We start from the raw sequence: 17123 nt of genomic DNA, 5'->3' as shown, positions 1-17123 counted from the left end.
AGTTTTCTTAGTGGTTCATAGCAGAACATTTCTTGAAGACCAAGCAAGCCAGTAAGTGCACAAACTAGGTTCAGAGACTCTTCCTGGGCAGAAGAACCCAACACAGGAAGTAAGGGTGGATTGAACAATCACAGAACACTTCTGCGAAACCAGGGGGGGTTTATCACTGTGCTCTTCCTCCATGGTTCAGGTTGTCTTAAACATAAGCGAAGATTGAGGCTGTGGTGCGTAGTGCAGTCTTATCTGCCCTTTCCTAGAAAATGCATAAGGGGCTGGGCATTTTAGAAGCAGCTCAGCTTTGAGAACTGGAAGCTGATGCCCTCTCTCACCTCACTCCAGTAATACTTAATCTAGCCATAATTAGCCAACCAAAGAAGATAGGAAAGAGATGCGAAGGCAAAGAGCACTTCAGACCTGTGCGCTCCATCCAACAAGGGGAGTAATCAAGTTTTTTCTCCACCCCTTCTCTTCCGTGACTCTTAGAGTGTCCTTGGATCACAGGGTTCAAATGGCTTGGAAAGTTCTGGAGCGCTGATAAGATCATACAAGTTCTAGGAAAATTTTGACCTCAGGAAGTTCTAGTTGTCCAGGCTTCCTATAGATAATACGTGGCAGTTAAGGTATGGGGGACAAAACTGAATGACAGGTTTTATGAGAGGGAAACCCGAGCAGTTCTATCAGAACAGGTTAACCTGCCCAACTATAGTCTAACAGCTTAAAAAAACAATAGGTGAAATGGAACCATGAGATCTGGGAAAACAGAGAAATGACTTATGAGAACGGGCTTTTCATAAAAATCATGTATTTCTGAATTTCTGTGAAGTAATCATAAAGATAAATCTGAAATTGTTTGGTCTGAGTTCATTCCTTCCTTCCTTCATACATTCATTCATTGTGTACCTGGGCCTGTTCCATAGTTACGAGAGGCTGGGAATGCCATGTAAGAAAAAACAGCACTGGCCCAGCTCTCAAGGATGTACAGTCTGACACACAAAGCACTCTACAGACATGAACTGAGGGAGGCACTGTGGGAGGGGTGCAGAGATAGGGGGTCCTGACTAGGCTATGGCGCCTGGGAATATTAGCTCCCCGTAGGAGTTCATATTGGATAGTTGAGCTAAGCTGTCAAGGTTGAAGCTGGTTTAATTTCAGAAAAGAAGATAGGGGAATGGGAAATGTTCTGGGCAGAGGAAACAGCACGTGCAAAGTCGCCATGGGGGGAGGAAAGCACTGGAGGAACAGAAGGAAGGCCACACCGACCAGAACTCAGGGGACGGTCCGGAACGTGAGGCTGGAGGACTAGGCTGGGCTGATACCATGCAGTCAAGAATTTCAAGCTGGGGAAATACAACTACTTCGCCTACACTGTGCAGGGTAGACTGGGGCCATGTGAACTCGGGGCAGCCGTTTGGTAAGCTCTGGCTGTAGCCCAGGTGAGGGGCTGTGGTTTGGGTGGTGGTTGGAGCTGTGGATGGATGCCGGAAGTCTGGAGGGGGTGAATTGATAGGACTGGACACATTGGACATGAGGGATGAAGAAGAGGGAGAGATCCAGGGTGGCCCTTAAGTTTACGACATACAGAATGTGCTAGAATGGATTACATTACCCCCCTTTTTGTTTAAAGGACTCCTTCTAAGGTTTTCTACAAAAAAGTATCTTTGGTGTATTTTCCCACAAGGATTGGCAGATTTGCTTATGGAGAATCTTTAGGGAATGAAGTGGGCAGTGGGGGAGGGATGTGAATAGCAAAGTGAGAGGTCCCAGAAGTCCAGAACTTGAAGTGTGAACATTGCCTGGAACTGACAGCTTGAGTAATGACAGGAGGAAGGTCATAAAGAGGCTCCTGATAAATTTTTTACAAGTGATTTGAATGAAAGATGAGAAGCCGAGACGAAAAGGAAGCATGCCTTGAGGGGTGTGTAAAGCATGGCTGTATTTGAATAAGAAAATTGGAAGGAACGATCAGGTTTTGCTGTTTAGGGAACATCCTTACTCCATGATCATGACTCTAAAAGTAAAGCTTGGGGGTGCCTGGGTGGCTCAGTCTGCTGGGTGTCTATGTTTGGCTTGGGTCATGATCCCAGGGTCCTGGGATCGAGCCCCGCATCAGGCTCTCTGCTCCTTGGGAGGCTGTTTCTCCCTCTCCCTCTGCCTGCTGCTCCCCCTGCTTGTGCACGTGCTCTTTCTCTCCGTCCAATCAATAAATAAAATCTTTAAAAAAAAGATAAAAGTAAAGCTTGAAATGTGGGGAATGACATTTGTATAAGATGGCAAAACCAGACTTGTTTTGTTTTCTAAGGTGATTGATATGCCTGAACACAACCCCGGCAATTTGGGAGGAACGATGAGGCTGGGAATCCGAAGAACTGTTTTCAAAACAGAAAATTCAATATTAAGTAAGTTTCACTGATCACTGGTTTTACGACACCGGGTGTGGTCGGCATGGCTCTGCGCAGCCCGAGCCCTCTGGAGTTTACCCTGTCCCTTCCACCTCTCCGGCTTCCCCTTCCAGTAGCCCCTGGTGCTGCTACTCTTCCTTGCACCTGCCCACTCCCCGACCCCATGCCCTTGCTGGTCCTCCTGCTTCCGGATTCCTCTCCCTGGCAGGGTTGGTAGAACACCTGTGAACGCCCCTTCTCATTTGATCTCCACGACACCCTGGCCAGCAGGCTGCTTTGTGATTTACCGATGCTCCTGGAGATGACCTTGCCCCGGGAGCCCCGATCCACTCAGTTCTTTCCAATCCACCCTTCTCTCCACTACACTGAGAGCAGCTCCCTGTTTAACTGTTTCATGTGGGACTGGTTTACGAACTTCCACTCATTTACGAAGTTCACGAGGAGGAGGGCAGTTATGTCTGAGAAGTAGATTCTCTGTTCCCCCAGTAGCTTCGGCATGGGGAGAGGAAACTGTGATGTGGCTTGCCGTCTGATAATGTGCTCGTCTACTCTCGATAAGGTTATTCAAATTTGTGTGGAACTTTTTTTTTCATAGATTCACATATTATATGAGAATAACTTAAAGTGAGAAAACCCCCAAAGCCCTGAATTCAATTCAATAACTATATCTTGAGTGCCTCCGGTGTGTCCTAGGCACTGTGCTGCGGGCTGCAGACGCAGTCGTGCGAGCGCAAAGAGTGTGACGAGAGGGAACGTGCGAGGTGCCGAGAAGGCTGGCAGGAGAGAAGGGGAACCCAGGTGTCTTGGGTGTCCAGCATCATTCCCGTGAGGTTACAAGCATATCTTAGAAAAATGCCTTCTTGAAGAAGAATAAGACCAGGAATATGAGTTTCTCCTTTATGGATGAGAAGCAGCTTCTAAGGAGTATAAAGCTTCCTAGTAAGAATGAAATTTAAAAAGGAAAAGTTTCAACACATTTCTCTACTTTCTCTGGATAAGAAACCATTGTTCTCTAAGTGAATTTTTTCTTTAAGAATATAAGGATTTTTTCTCTTCTTGGGTATTAGCAGTGACTCTTCAGCTTTCTGATGTTTTCAAATCCTTTGAAACTTGGTTCTAATAGTTGCCTAAGGGACAAAAAAAGTGGTTAGTGAGAAATGTAATGTTTTAAAATTGTATCTTCTGTAAAGGGTTCAGTGCTCATCGTACTAAGCTTTTAAAAAGGACCATTGTGTTCAAAATACTGAAAATTTTGATCTGTCTTGATAGAAATAAGACTGAGTTAGGGTTTGTTTTTCTTTACAGTAGGCATAAAACTAACGTTGGTGATTTTCATGAATCTTAACCACACTAAGAGCTTGTTGCCTAGTTAATATCTTTGGCCTGCTTTGAAAAAAAATTTTTTAAATAGCTTTATTGCGATATAATTTATATACCGTACGATTCATCTGTTAGAAGTATACAATTCACTGTTTCTTATTGTATCCAGTGTTGTGCAACTATCACCACAGTCGCTTTTTTTTTTTTTTAAGATTTTATTTATTTATTTGACAGAGATAGAGACAGCCAGCGAGAGAGGGAACACAAGCAGGGGGAGTGGGAGAGGAAGAAGCAGGCTCCTAGCGGAGGAGCCTGATGTGGGGCTCGGTGCCATAATGCCGGGATCACGCCCTGAGCCGAAGGCAGACGCTTAACCGCTGTGCCACCCAGGCGCCCCCACAGTCGCTTTTTGAACATTTTTGTCACTTCAAGAAGAATCTCTGTTTCCTTTAGCTATCACTGCCCCCCCGCCTCAACCCTCAGCAGCCATTAATCTACTGTCTCTACGGATTTGTCTGTTTTGAACGTTTCATATAAATGGAACCATAGGATAGATGATATTTTGTGTTTGACTTCTTTCCTTTAGCATCATGTTTCAAGGTATATGCACACTGTAGCATGTATCGGTACTTCATTCCTTTTCGTGGCTAAATACTAGTTCACTACATGGTTAGAGTACATTGTGTTTATGCGTTCATCAGTTGATGGACATTTGGGTTATTTCCAGGCCTGCCTTAAATTTAAACTGTGCTTCCTAGTTTGTGAAACTCATGTGAGTAGATGAACCTGTGATCCCCAGGAGGCATAGAGTTTTGCCCTCCCACTTGCGCCAGGCCTTCCACGGTTCTCCAAAAGGGTCATGTTGGAGATAAGAGACAAGAATATGACCACTGTGCATGGCTTTACTGAGTGTCATAAAAATATAAGAACAAATAGCATCGAAGTATTTTGTGTGTTTCTCCCCCCTAGTTGGCATATTTCTTTTGCAGGATTTTTTTCCTCTAGTCAGGCCATTACTGTTTTAGTCTTTTTTTTTTTTTTTCCTATTCAGCACCTTTCTGCAAGATGGTAGGAACAAAATACATTTGCCTATACATAGCTTCTGAAAATCATGTATAGTTTTGATGGAAAGCATTTGATGCTATTCATTCCTTATTTAAATTTGATTTATGGGCCGGTGATTGCAATGCCCTGGACTAAATGGAAAAAGAGAAAAATAAAGGGTTTTTTTTTAGTAAAAGAGAATGCTTTGAAATAGGACCAAAGCCTAAAGATATTGGTAGACACAATGGCTGGATTACTAAAGTGATTCTAATTTGTATATTCATCAGGAACAAATTCCTCTTTTTTTCTTAGTCACCTGTTAGTTCCTTAAGGTTCATGAAAACTAGAAATTTGGGTTTTTTCTTTTTTTTCAACCACTTTACTGAGGCATGATTGACATATAGACAGCTGTACATATTTCACGTATGCAATGAGATGAGTTGAATTTGAGTTTTCTAAAGTGGAGATTACAGGTATAAATTGATTTGGACCAAAGTACTAATCATCATTTGCTCTGTTTGTAAGAAACATGTTCCCAGAGGCTCACTCCTGTCCTGCGTTCTTTTTTTTATTTTTTATTTTTTATTTTTTATTTGTTTATTTTTATTTATTTATTTATTTATTTTTTTTATTAATAATGATTTTTTATTATATTATGTTAGTCACCATACAGTACATCCCCGGTTTTCGATGTAAGGCTCGATGATTCATTAGTTGTGTATAACACCCAGTGCACCATGCAATATGTGCCCTCCTTACTACCCATCACCGGTCTATCCCATTCCCCCACCCCCCTCCCCTCTGTAGCCCTCAGTTTGTTTCTCATAGTCCATAGTCTCTCATGTTTCATTCCCCCTTCTGATCACCCCCCCTTTCTTTATCCCTTTCTTCCCCTACTGATCATTCTAGTTCTTATGTTCCATAGATGAGAGAAATCATATGATAGTTGTCTTTCTCTGCTTGACTTATTTCACTAAGCATTATCTCCTCCAGTGCCGTCCATGTTGTAGCAAATGTTGAGAACTCATTCTTTCTGATTGCTGAGTAATATTCCATTGTATATATGGACCACAACTTCTTAATCCAGTCATCTGTTGCAGGGCATCTCGGCTCCTTCCACGATTTAGCTATTGTGGACATTGCTGCTATGAACATTGGGGTGCATATGGCCCTTCTCTTCACTACGTCTGTATCTTTGGGGTAAACACCCAGTAGTGCAATGGCTGGATCATAGGGTAGCTCAATTTTTAACTTTTTAAGGGACCTCCACACGGTTTTCCAGAGTGGCTGTACCAACTTGCATTCCCACCAACAATGTAGGAGGGATCCCCTTTCTCCACATCCTCTCCAACAATTGTTGTTTCTTGCCTTGTCTATTTTTGCCATTCTAACTGGCGTAAGGTGGTATCTCAGTGTGGTTTTGATTTGAATTTCCTTGATGGCTAATGATTTTGAACATTTTTTCATGTGTCTGTTAGCCATTTGTATGTCTTCATTGGAAAAGTGTCTGTTCATATCTTCTGCCCATTTTTTGATTTGTTTATTTGTTTCTCATGTATTGAGTTTGAGAAGTTCTTTGTAGATCTTGGATACCAGTCCTTTATCTGTAGTGTCATTTGCAAATATATTCTCCCATTCCGTGGGCTGCCTCTTAGTTTTTCTGACTGTTTCCTTGGATGTGCAGAAACTTTTAATCTTGATGAAGTCCCATAAATTCATTTTATCTTTTGTTTCTCTTGCCTTTGGGGATGTGTCATGAAAAAGGTTGCTTTGGCTGATGTCGTAGAGGTTGCTGCCTATGTTCTCCTCTAGAATTTTGATGGATTCCTGTCTCACATCGAGGTCTTTCATCCATTTGGAGTTTATTTTTGTGTATGGTGTGAGATAGTGGTCAAGTTTCATTCTTTTGCATGTAGCTGTCCAATTTTCCCAGCACTTGTCCTGCGTTCTGGATATGTGTGCTGTCCTCGCCTACAAAGGCTTTTTCTTATTAAAGGACTAAGGACAGTGTGTGGGGAATTGTCAAAGCTGGTTCACAGGGCTTCACAAGTACGATATTTTTTCTGTAACACTTCATCTTAGTATTAATTGCATATTCATGATGTTTTCAAAACTTTATCTATCATGCTTAGTTTTTATATAGCCTTTTGTAGAATGTTGTTTCATGTACCTAGTGTTTGTGTTTATTACTTGGGCATATAATATTTCATTGAATTAAGGAACCATAATCTACTGATTGATTTCTTACTGCTAAACATAGCAGGTTGTTTCCAACATTTTGTTAAAAAAATACTGATGCAGACATCTTGACACAGTGTTTATGTTCTTTTGATTGTTTCCTTAGGATAGATTTCCAGGAGTCGGACTATTAGGTCAAAGGGTATGAACACTTTTATGACTGATAATTCTGCCGGATTGTTTGAAGGAAGAGGTGAACCAGTTCATAGTGATGTTAACTATACTGTACTGTTCTTGCTTTCTCTAGTCTTTTTGCTAGTATTTTTATTATTTTTCTTTTTGCTCTACTAGCAAGAACAAAAAGGGCCCTTTATTAGTGTACTCTATTTTGCATTTCTTTTCATTACTACAAAGTGGAAAGTTCCCCCCTAAAATGTTGATTTACTTGTGTATATAGTGCCCGTGTTCCCTCTAACACTTAAACATGGGAGGGGAGGGATCTGCCAGCCCAAAGTCTATAACCTAAATGGCCTAAACCAGGGGTTTATAAACTTTCTCTGTAAAAGCCCAGATAGTACATATTTTCAGCTTTGGGGGGTCACATGGTCTTTGATGCAACAGCTCGACTCTGCCATTGTAGTGTAAAAGCAGCCATAGGCAAATTTGTAAATGAACGAGCGTGGCTACATTCCAATTTATATCACTTTATTTATGGGCACTGAAATGTGGATTTCATGTAATTTTCATGCGTCATGAAATATCATTCTTCTTTTGATTTTTTTTCAACCATTTGAAAATGTAAAAACCATTCTAAATTCGAGGGCTAAACAAAAACAGGGGAAACCTGTTTTGCCTCAGAGTTGCCCTGGCTTGCCAAACCGTGGTCTACACAAAAGCAGCGCAGACTGAATGAAGCGTAAGGCCCAGGCAGTGAGGCTGTTACCCTCCTGGGGAGCGTTCAAGGACATCTCCCATCTTGTCCACTTGCCTGCCTAAATATCCTATTTAGTGACAGAATAAGGTCAAGAGGGCTTTCAGTAGCCATTTGACCCAATCAATATTTTTCAGCAAGGAAATGGAGGGCACAGAGGGGAAGTGGCTCATGGTCAGTGGGTGGTCAGAACAGGCCCGGACCACTCTTCTTACATGGTTCCAAGTCTTCTACTCCAACAGATGGCTCTGGCTCCACAGCCCACCATGACAATCACTCTCCAAAAATGCAACTCTTAAAACATGCATTTTGCTATTGTTAAACTCTGATCAACAGCTCTACCCTTCAGATATGTATATTTCATTTCATGTAAATTACACCTCAATTTTCCAAAACAACTTTTTATCTGCATACATAGATGGCAGGACTTGTCTCATAGTGAGACCATTACTTGGTTGATTAACTCATTAGATGACATCTGAAAAGCAGGGAGAAATTGTGCAGACCAGGTAAGTATTAAATGGGGTGCTTTCAAGAGTGAGAAATCTGGAAAGAGGTATGGTTAGAGATAGAGTGGGTCAGGCTCAGGTGAGAGAGGAGCCTGGGAAAGCACTGGGGAACTTTGTTATGAGAGGGTTTTGAGACTCCAAAAATAAACTTTATCGTTTTGCTTGTGGCACTCAACTGAGTGTGAGAGATGGGAACATAGTAAAGTACAAAACAATTCAGACAAGGTTCTGAGCTCATTAAGGGGGTGGCTGACAACTTGTCTGATGGTTATTGTTTCCAAAACATTACAGTCCCCAGGCGTAATTTTTTTGGTCAGGTCCCAGACATGTTGCTGAGAGATCCAGAAAGGAAGCATGTTTTTGTCTGTGCTGAGTGTGGTTTTCAAACCTAACTGCCACCTACCAGAAAGAATATGCTTTTTGAGGGGCTCCTGGGTGGCTCAGTCGTTAGGCGTCTGCCTTCGGCTCAGGGCTTGGGATTGAGTCCCGCATCGGGCTCTTCTGCTGGGAGCCTGCTTCTTCCTCTCCCACTCCCCCTGCTTGTGTTCCCTCTCTCTGTCTCTCTCTCTGTCAAATAAAGAAATAAAATCTTAAAAAAAAAAAAAAAAGAATATGCAGTTTGGACCATGCAGGTAGCATGTTTTAATGCTGCCCGATCAGGTGTGTATGTGCACTGGTAGGAATGCTAGAGTAAAGTCACTTTAAAGCAATCTCATATTTAATATGCAGTTTGAGAAACTCTGTGCAGTGTATCCAACTGGAGACCAGGCCCTTGTGACTCTCCATCAGAGTTCTGAGAAGATGACCCTCATCCTCAGGGAAGACAACAAGGGGACAGTGAGACTTGATACAGGCAGACATCAGCAGACAGTGGAGGATGGGGAGAGCTCCTCAGGATGATGCTGGCAGGAGTGTGCCAGAATCTAGGCTGGAGGAGGCCAGGGCCAATGGAAATTGAATGCTTTAGGAAAAGATTTAATTCCTTTTGGGGTTGTTCTCTGCATTTCCTCATAATAACGGGGAGGACTTGGCTAAAACACTTGGTTCTGCCTTATTGTAAGAGAAAAAGGGTTTTGTTCTGAGAGAACACGCAACAGGACAATTAGGGAGGTATGGAGTGAGTCCCAGTGTTAAGGATCTGGGTTAAATTCATGGTGTTGGAAATGCAGAGTGGTCAGTCTCAAATTTGAAGGAACTGAAGGAAAAGGGGATAAGGTGGAACAAATTTTCACTGGCTAGAAAAATTGCTTTTGCTTTCTTATCTCTTATCAAGGCATTGATAGAGAAAAACAGCTTCTAGTTCTTGGTGTGATTAGATTGTTGGAAGTGTAAGAAAATAATCATGCCATACAAAAAGCCTTGGCTCAGTTAATGAGGTGATTTACAAAACAGTTTAAAAGAGGTCACCAGGGATTTAGGGACGCTGCAAGTCCATGCCATGGTAATTTGTCGTGCTGAGACCGATGGGAAGGGAGTGTGGTAGGCCTCCTGAGCGGAGTGCGCCAGCTGGCCAGCCTCCCCTCCTCCCTGCTGATGGTCCACGCTGCAGGGTAGCTCTCTCCCTGTTCCTTCTTGCCTTTTGCTGGGGAAACCATTCTGTAAGTTGTATTTGCGGATACGGGGGCTTACAGGTCTGGGACATAACATAGCTCCTTTAATCATGACAACAGGAGGCATTTATATGTCGCTTACTGGACAGGCTCTGTGCCGAGCACTTCACCCATGGGAGCTAGTGGAGTGGTGAACAGCCCAGCCCCACTGCCCCAGCCCCAGCCCTCCGTCCCTGGCTGTGTAGCGACTTAGCGCACTACACTGCAGTTTCCGCATCGGGAAGACGGATATCAGAATGCCTCCTGCCTCAAGGGGTTCTTGTGAGGGTTAAATCAGTTATACCTGTGAGTCCTTCAGTGCCTGGCACAGAAAAAGCACTATTCAAGTGTGGCTGTTAGGATCATTAATGTGAAGGGTGTATTGTCAATACAGTGAGACCTGTGAGTCTCTCAAAGCTCAGGGTATGACCTAGTATTAAAATACCATATGATCCAGTAATTCCACTACTGGGAATTTACCCAAAGAAAATGAAAACACTAATTTAAAAAATATACATGCACCCCTATGTTTATGACAGTATTATTTACAACAGCCAAGATATGGAAGCAACCTAAGCATCCATCGATTGATGAATGGATAAAGAGGTTGTGGTACACACACACACACACACACACACACACACACACACACTGGAATATTACTCAGCCATAAAAAAGGACGAGATCTTGCCATTTGCAACAACATGGATGGATCTAGGAGGTATTATGCTAAGTGCTATAACTCAGTCTGAGAAAGACAAATACCATATGATTTCACTCATAATGTGGAATCTAAAAAACAAAACAAATGAATAAATAATGAAAAGCAGAATTATATCTATCAATACAGAGAACGAACTGACGGTTGCCAGAGGGGAAGGGGTGGGGGTATAGGCAGAATGGGTGAAGGGCAGAGGGAGGTATAGGCTTCCAGTCATGGAATGAATAAGTCATGGGAATAAGTAGAGGGAGTGTAGTCACTGGTATTGTAATGGTGTCGTATGGTGACAGATGGTAGCTACACTTGGGGTGAACACAGCATAACATAAGAGATATTGAATCACTGTGTTGTACTCCTGAAATGAATGTAACATTGTATGTCAGTCAGCTATACTAAAAAAAATTTTAAAATACTAAAAAGAATGGGGTCCACTAGGACAGGGGGAGGGGTGAAGGGGTAAGCCCGAGGAGAAGGGGAGCAGGCATCCCCCTTGCCTTACACGTTCTCTCCAGTCCCTCTGTTCTGGGCTCCTTGCTCCCTACGTGCTAATATGGACTAGCAGAAGCATACCAAAAAATCTAAGAAAAGAGATGTTAAAAATGGGATAAGAATACTAAGTCAGGGTGGGGGGAAAGAACTACAAGCAATGAAAAAAATGTGACGCCGTAATGTGAAGTTAAAGGCAAGGATTCACATTTTAAAACTAGAAAATTAGCATTTTTATACTAGCAAATTGAGATAAAAGCAGATCACAAAAAATAAAATTAGGGAAAGAGGAGGAGTTTAGATGCTTTAAAGAAATGTTTTGGGGCGCCTGGGTGGCTCAGTTGTTAAGCATCTGCCTTCGGCTCAGGTCATGATCCTGGGGTCCTGGGATCAAGCCCCCTGCTCAGTGGGGTGTCTGCTTCTCCCGTTCCCTCTGCCTGCTGCCCCCCCTACTCGTGCTCTCTCTCTCCCCATCAAATAAATAAATAAATAAAATCTTAAAAAACAAAAAGAAATGTTTTATAAAAACTGAAGAAGCAGTATGTCAAAATCCAAAAGTAAAAATAAAGAAGGAGAAAGATGGTGGCTGGCCCCAATTATGCACTTTCTAAGCATCAGTAATGAGGACGGTCTGTGCATTGTTTCAGTTATTCCTTTCAACACCCTTAGGAGACGGTCGGATTTTGCATGAGAGAGAAAGGCATCTTAGCCAGCTTAAGTCATTTGGTAGAAAGTCACTCATCTCATTTCTGAGCCTGAACTCTTGACCACCTCACTATATCAAATAGCTGGACCTTAATTAAAGAGGGAATAGAAAGACCCAGACAGCTCGCAGAGCTGAAAGCTGCCTTGTGCTGAGAGCCCCAAGACAGGGTTCCACAAGTCTCAGGAGGAGTGTCTTGTGGGAGAAGAGCAGGGAGTGCAGAAAGTGAAGACCCCACCTCTGACTTCTGAAAGCTAGTCTGAAACCACATGCTTGGCTCGAGGAGGGACACACCAGCTGAATCAACATCGGACTGAGCAGCCGGGCCGGTAGGACTGGGCTGGGAACATAAACGAGTCAAACAGCCAGGTGTAAGAAATGCCACAGCTTAAGCTCACCAATCAGTGGCAGCTACGGCAGGCCTTAGAGTTAGAGAGGCGGTAGAGAGTGGTGGGAACTGGGGCAAATTGACAAGCCCTTGACCCATCAAAGGAGTGACTGCTAAAACTGATAGTTGCATGAAGAACTGTGGATTCACTGTTGCCAGTCTTCTAAATTTTCAAGAGAATCTGGATCTGGAGTTTTATGACAAATCTCCTGGTTTCCAAATGTTGGCAACTTATTCAGAGTTTTAAAGCACTGTGTTGGCCAACACCATGCAAGCCAAATACACCAAATATCTGTACCCTGGGCAGCCTCTTGGGAACTCTGAATTAGACGAACACCAGCAGACCCTTGCACATACCCAGAGAACTCTAGCCTCGGTAGTGCCTAATTAGCACAGGGCACGGTTCTGGGCAGTCTTAAAAGTGAGTCAAATTAAGACATTGGTGCAGCAGTTAAAAGATGTTTGGGCAAAGGCAAGGCAGTTCTGCCTGGAGGGAAGAGGTAACGAAGCCCATCAAGTAGTGATTTTACCTTTTGGACATGCCATGGGTGATTTCTTCTAGCCCCCTGGAAATAGGAAATGTGCAGCCCAGGTGAAAGATAAGGATCAGAAGGTACAGAATGGGGGTCAAGAGTATGGGGGGGGATGGCTTTCAGGAGTGAAACTGGGGGAAGAAGGGAGGCTACAGCTCTGGGCACGTGTCCCCAGTTGAGGATGAAGAGCTGGTAAATGGGGCAGGGAGAATGCACAGAGGAGCAGTGGTGACAGATGGGGAAAGGGGAGTCACTCGGGTCCCAACTGAAGACACATCTGCTGGGTTTTTTGAGAGCAGTGCAGTAAAATAACAGGGACAAAAGCCAAGTTGCAAAGGATGGGGATGGGAAGTTGGGATTAAATGGTAAGTTGGGGAAGAGGGAATGGTGGGGACAAGAATGGGGCTGTATAGCCTTTACTTTTTCAAGTTTTAATTGTGGTAGAATACATGTAACATCAAATTTACCATCTTAACCATTTTTAAAAAAATATTTTATTTATTTATTTGTCAGAGAGAGCATAAGCAGAGGGAGGGTCAGAGGGAGAGGGAGAAGCAGGCTCCCCACCGAGCAAGAAGCCCGAGGTGGGACTTGATCCCAGGACCCTAGGATCATGACCTGGGCCGAAGGCAGACGCTTCACTGACTGAGACACCAGGCGTCCCCCGTCTTAACCATTTTTAAGTGTAGAGTTCGGTAATGTTAAGCATATTTACATGGCTGTGCAACCAATCTCCTGAACTTTTTCATCTTGCAAAACTGAAACCCTGTACCCCTTTAACAACTTTCTATTCCCCCTGCTGCAGCCCTTGGCAACCATCATTCTGCTTTGTGTCTCTGTGAATTTGACTACCGTAGGGACCCTGTGTTAAGTGGAATCATCCAGTATTTGTCTTTTTGTGACTGGCTTATTTCACTTAATGTAACGTCCTCACGGTTTATCCACGTTGTAGCACGGTCAGGATTCACTTCCTATTGAAGGCTGAATAATATTCCATTGTATGGGTAGACCATTCTTGTTTATCCATCTTCTGTCCATGGACGTTTGGGTTGCTTCCACCTTTTAGCTTTATATAGCTTTTTGAAGGGGAAATTTTGGCTCGGAAAAGCAGAGAAAAATCAATCAGGTTTAGTTGCTAGGATTACTAATATGTCGGTGGGGGTGGGCAGGACCGTGCATGGGTTAAGAATATATCATGTAGGAGACAGAATAAGCAAATTAGAGAAGGAGATGGTGGGAACTGGCAGTGTTTTTGTTTCTCAGAGCCCTATTGTACGCACTATCGGTGTCTTGCTGCCTACTTTGGGACATTTTGTAGGTCCTAAGACTTCTTTCTATCAGTTGCCTTTCTTTAAAGCTCTGCAGACACTTGCTTCTTTTTATTATTTTTTTAAGATTTTATTTATTTATCTGAGAGAGAGTGTGCACACGAGCAGGGAGAGGGGCAGAAGGAGAGGGAGAAGCACACTCCCCACTGAGCAGGGAGCCCAATGATGCAGGACTCGATCCCAGGACCCCCAGATCACGACCTGACCGGAGCCCAAGGCAGATGCTTAACTGACTGAGCGAGCCAGCACCGCCCCACCCCCACTTGCTTCTTAAGGGAACATTAAGCTTGTGTGTAGTTAATCTCCGTTGCATTTGATTTTGTCTCCAGAAAGACTAGGATAGAAAAGAAGGCTGTGCCGTTTTGTTGAGGATTTCCCCCAGTGCCTAAGATCATCGCATGGCACGAGTGCTTGATAAATACATCCAGAGACCTGCTCCTCACAACATGGCATATCTACCCCTCAGTCTTTTCACTCCACACCTGGATTCACTCTGCAGTCAGTAGCAGCTAGCGTCTTGCCTTGTCACTGGTTCTCTCTGATTGTCCTCCTACAGCATTTTCAGTGACAGTGTGGATCAGGGAGTTGCTCGTGGTGCTTTGTAAAAACCCACATGCCCAGGCCCTCCCCTGAGAGTAACCAAATCAGAATTCCTGGGGCCAGGGCCCCGGAATGAGCATTCTTGGTTTTAGGTTGTTTTTAAGGTATTTTCAAATAGAATTGGACTGGTAACATTCTGAGCTTATTCTCAACATAGAGTTATAAAGGAAATTTTAATTTTTTTCATGGATATGGCAATGGATTAGTTTTGTAAATTCATTCTCGAGAGATTTGTAAGTGATCAGGTAAGAATTTGAGTGCACGAAACAATATTTCCTAAGTTCTGAAAATGTGTTTCATTATATACCATACATATTATATATATATACCATATATATATAATATATATGGAGAGAGAGAGAGGGAGAGGGAGAATGCTCCATTCGTTAAACAAATGTTTATTAAGTATCTGCTTATGTGCTAGACACTGGTTGCAAGAATTGAGGGGATTGGTCCTTATCTTGTCCATTATCTTGCCGAGCTTATGTTCTGGCTTCCATTCTTTCTACTTGGATTTCATAGTCTAGAGATAACACTAGCAGTCACATGGTTTACTTACTGTTCCAAGTGCTTTGATCCTCGCAACAACCCTATGAAATAGGGCTATCACAATCCCCATTTTACAGATGAAGAAGCTGAGGCAGAGAGGTGAAATAGCTTGCCCAAGCCACACATCCATTCAATGGTGTAGGTGGCCTGGTTCCAGAGTCACTACACCACCCCTGTCTTCCTATCACCTTTGAGATATTTCAGCAACCACAAAATCTGCCTTAAGCCAGGCAATATGCGCAGGCCATTCAGTTTCAAAAGGTCGCCCTATATCCTGCTGGCCCTGTTGACTCGAAGATATAATTCCTTATATCCTAATTTCGGAGATGTTTGCTGTTTTCTTCACCATCTGTTAATATTGGCAGGCTCTATTATTGGGTTTCTAAGTCATCCGTTGTAATGCAGAAAGCAGAGAAGAAATTTTGGACCACAGGAGGAAAAGATCAATCACAAAGTCAGAGGTCATAAGGGAATCAGGATCCCCTCAAAATTAGGTCCAGAGCTTTCAAATGATTTTTCTTGTAACTTCACAATGACATATGTGCTTCTATTTCTTCCAACTGGACTTTATTGTGCTACTAGTTTCCATTTTTTCCTTTCATTTTTATGAACCAATTGTTTGAGTACAAAGGCTCTGTCTTTTTTTTTTTTTTTAAAGATTTTATTTATTTATTTGACAGAGAGAGAGACAGCCAGCGAGAGAGGGAACACAAGCAGGGGGAGTGGGAGAGGAAGAAGCAGGCTCCCAGCAGAGGAGCCTGATGTGGGGCTCCATCCCAGGACCCTGGGATCACGCCCTGAGCCAAAGGCAGATGCTTAACGACTGAGCCACCCAGGCGCCCCCAAAGGCTCTGTCTTGAAAGACCGCCCGCTCAGTGGCATGTTGGAGCTCTCTCGAAGTAACTTCCTGTCCCCACTATTTCCAATTTTTCTAAAACGCATGTGGTAAATATTCACTGTGATTAACATCATCCCCAGGGAGTTGTGTCTATATGGACAGAATCGCAAAATAGAAGTTCAATCTTGATAAACGAGCATATCGAGTCATTGGAGAATACAACCGATTTGCGCTTTCTTTGGCCAAGTCAGAAGCTCGAGGGAGACACGAGGCATTTGGTCTCTCTTGGTGGAAACACCCTGCCCCACAGCCTTCTGGCGTCTTGGAGAGTCTGACAATCCCGTGCCCGTGGCACCGAGCGCTGCTCCGGATTCTGCTGGAGTTGGACGATGTGTCCCAGCGCTGCTGGCAGGTCTCCTCCCTTGGCTGTGTGCCAGGGCTCTGCGTCACGAGGGCTGGCGCTGAGGGAGTGGTGGCTGGCCCCCTCCCCTTGCTGCAGGGCTATCACCCACTTGGTGCTGGTGCCGTCCTGCTTCTCCACGTGATCCAGGGGGGCCTGTTCTTGAGAGGGGTCTGGTGCCCGATGCCATTCCCATCCACCCGACACCGCAGTCACTGGACTGCTAAATAGGTCATGCCCAACATGCTGTTCTGGGCTGCGGCACGCACAGCGACATGGCACGTTTTAGTGACACATGATCGTCAGCCGCGCGCTCCTGGTTAAGAATTGTTGGTATAGCTGTGCTCTCATTGAATCCAGCAGTCCTCAATTCCCGGTGCTCAGCTTGGTTCCAGTTGTTTCTCTGTTAAATAACGAAGCAGTGCACATCTTCGTGGTGAACTCTCTGTCTTCATTTCTGTTTTCTGGGGTAAATTCTTAGAGGTCGAATTTTTACAGTCAAAGGACGGGCCTCTTTTTAAGGTGGGGTATAAACCAATTTGGCAGGTCCACAGAGGCAGCTGGTGTGGTGGAGAAAGCACGGACCAGGTGTGAGGGGGCCTGGGCT

General features: G+C 43.8%; 1 protein-coding gene across 5 annotated transcripts in view; it reads left to right on the top strand.

The window, feature by feature from the left end:
• The window catches only part of CTPS2 (CTP synthase 2), a 97211-nt gene that overhangs the window by 58732 nt on the left and 21356 nt on the right, over nt 1-17123 (top strand). For all 5 annotated transcript variants that reach the window (XM_048213588.2, XM_048213586.2, XM_048213587.2 and 2 more), the window contains one exon: nt 2300-2396. In XM_048213588.2, the coding sequence (XP_048069545.1) occupies nt 2300-2396 (97 nt within the window). The remainder of the gene's footprint in view (nt 1-2299; nt 2397-17123) is intronic.

This window comes from Ursus arctos, chromosome X (genome assembly GCF_023065955.2).
Source record: "Ursus arctos isolate Adak ecotype North America chromosome X, UrsArc2.0, whole genome shotgun sequence".
NCBI classification, from domain to species: domain Eukaryota; kingdom Metazoa; phylum Chordata; class Mammalia; order Carnivora; family Ursidae; genus Ursus; species Ursus arctos.
This window is presented reverse-complemented; position numbering and strand designations above follow the sequence as displayed.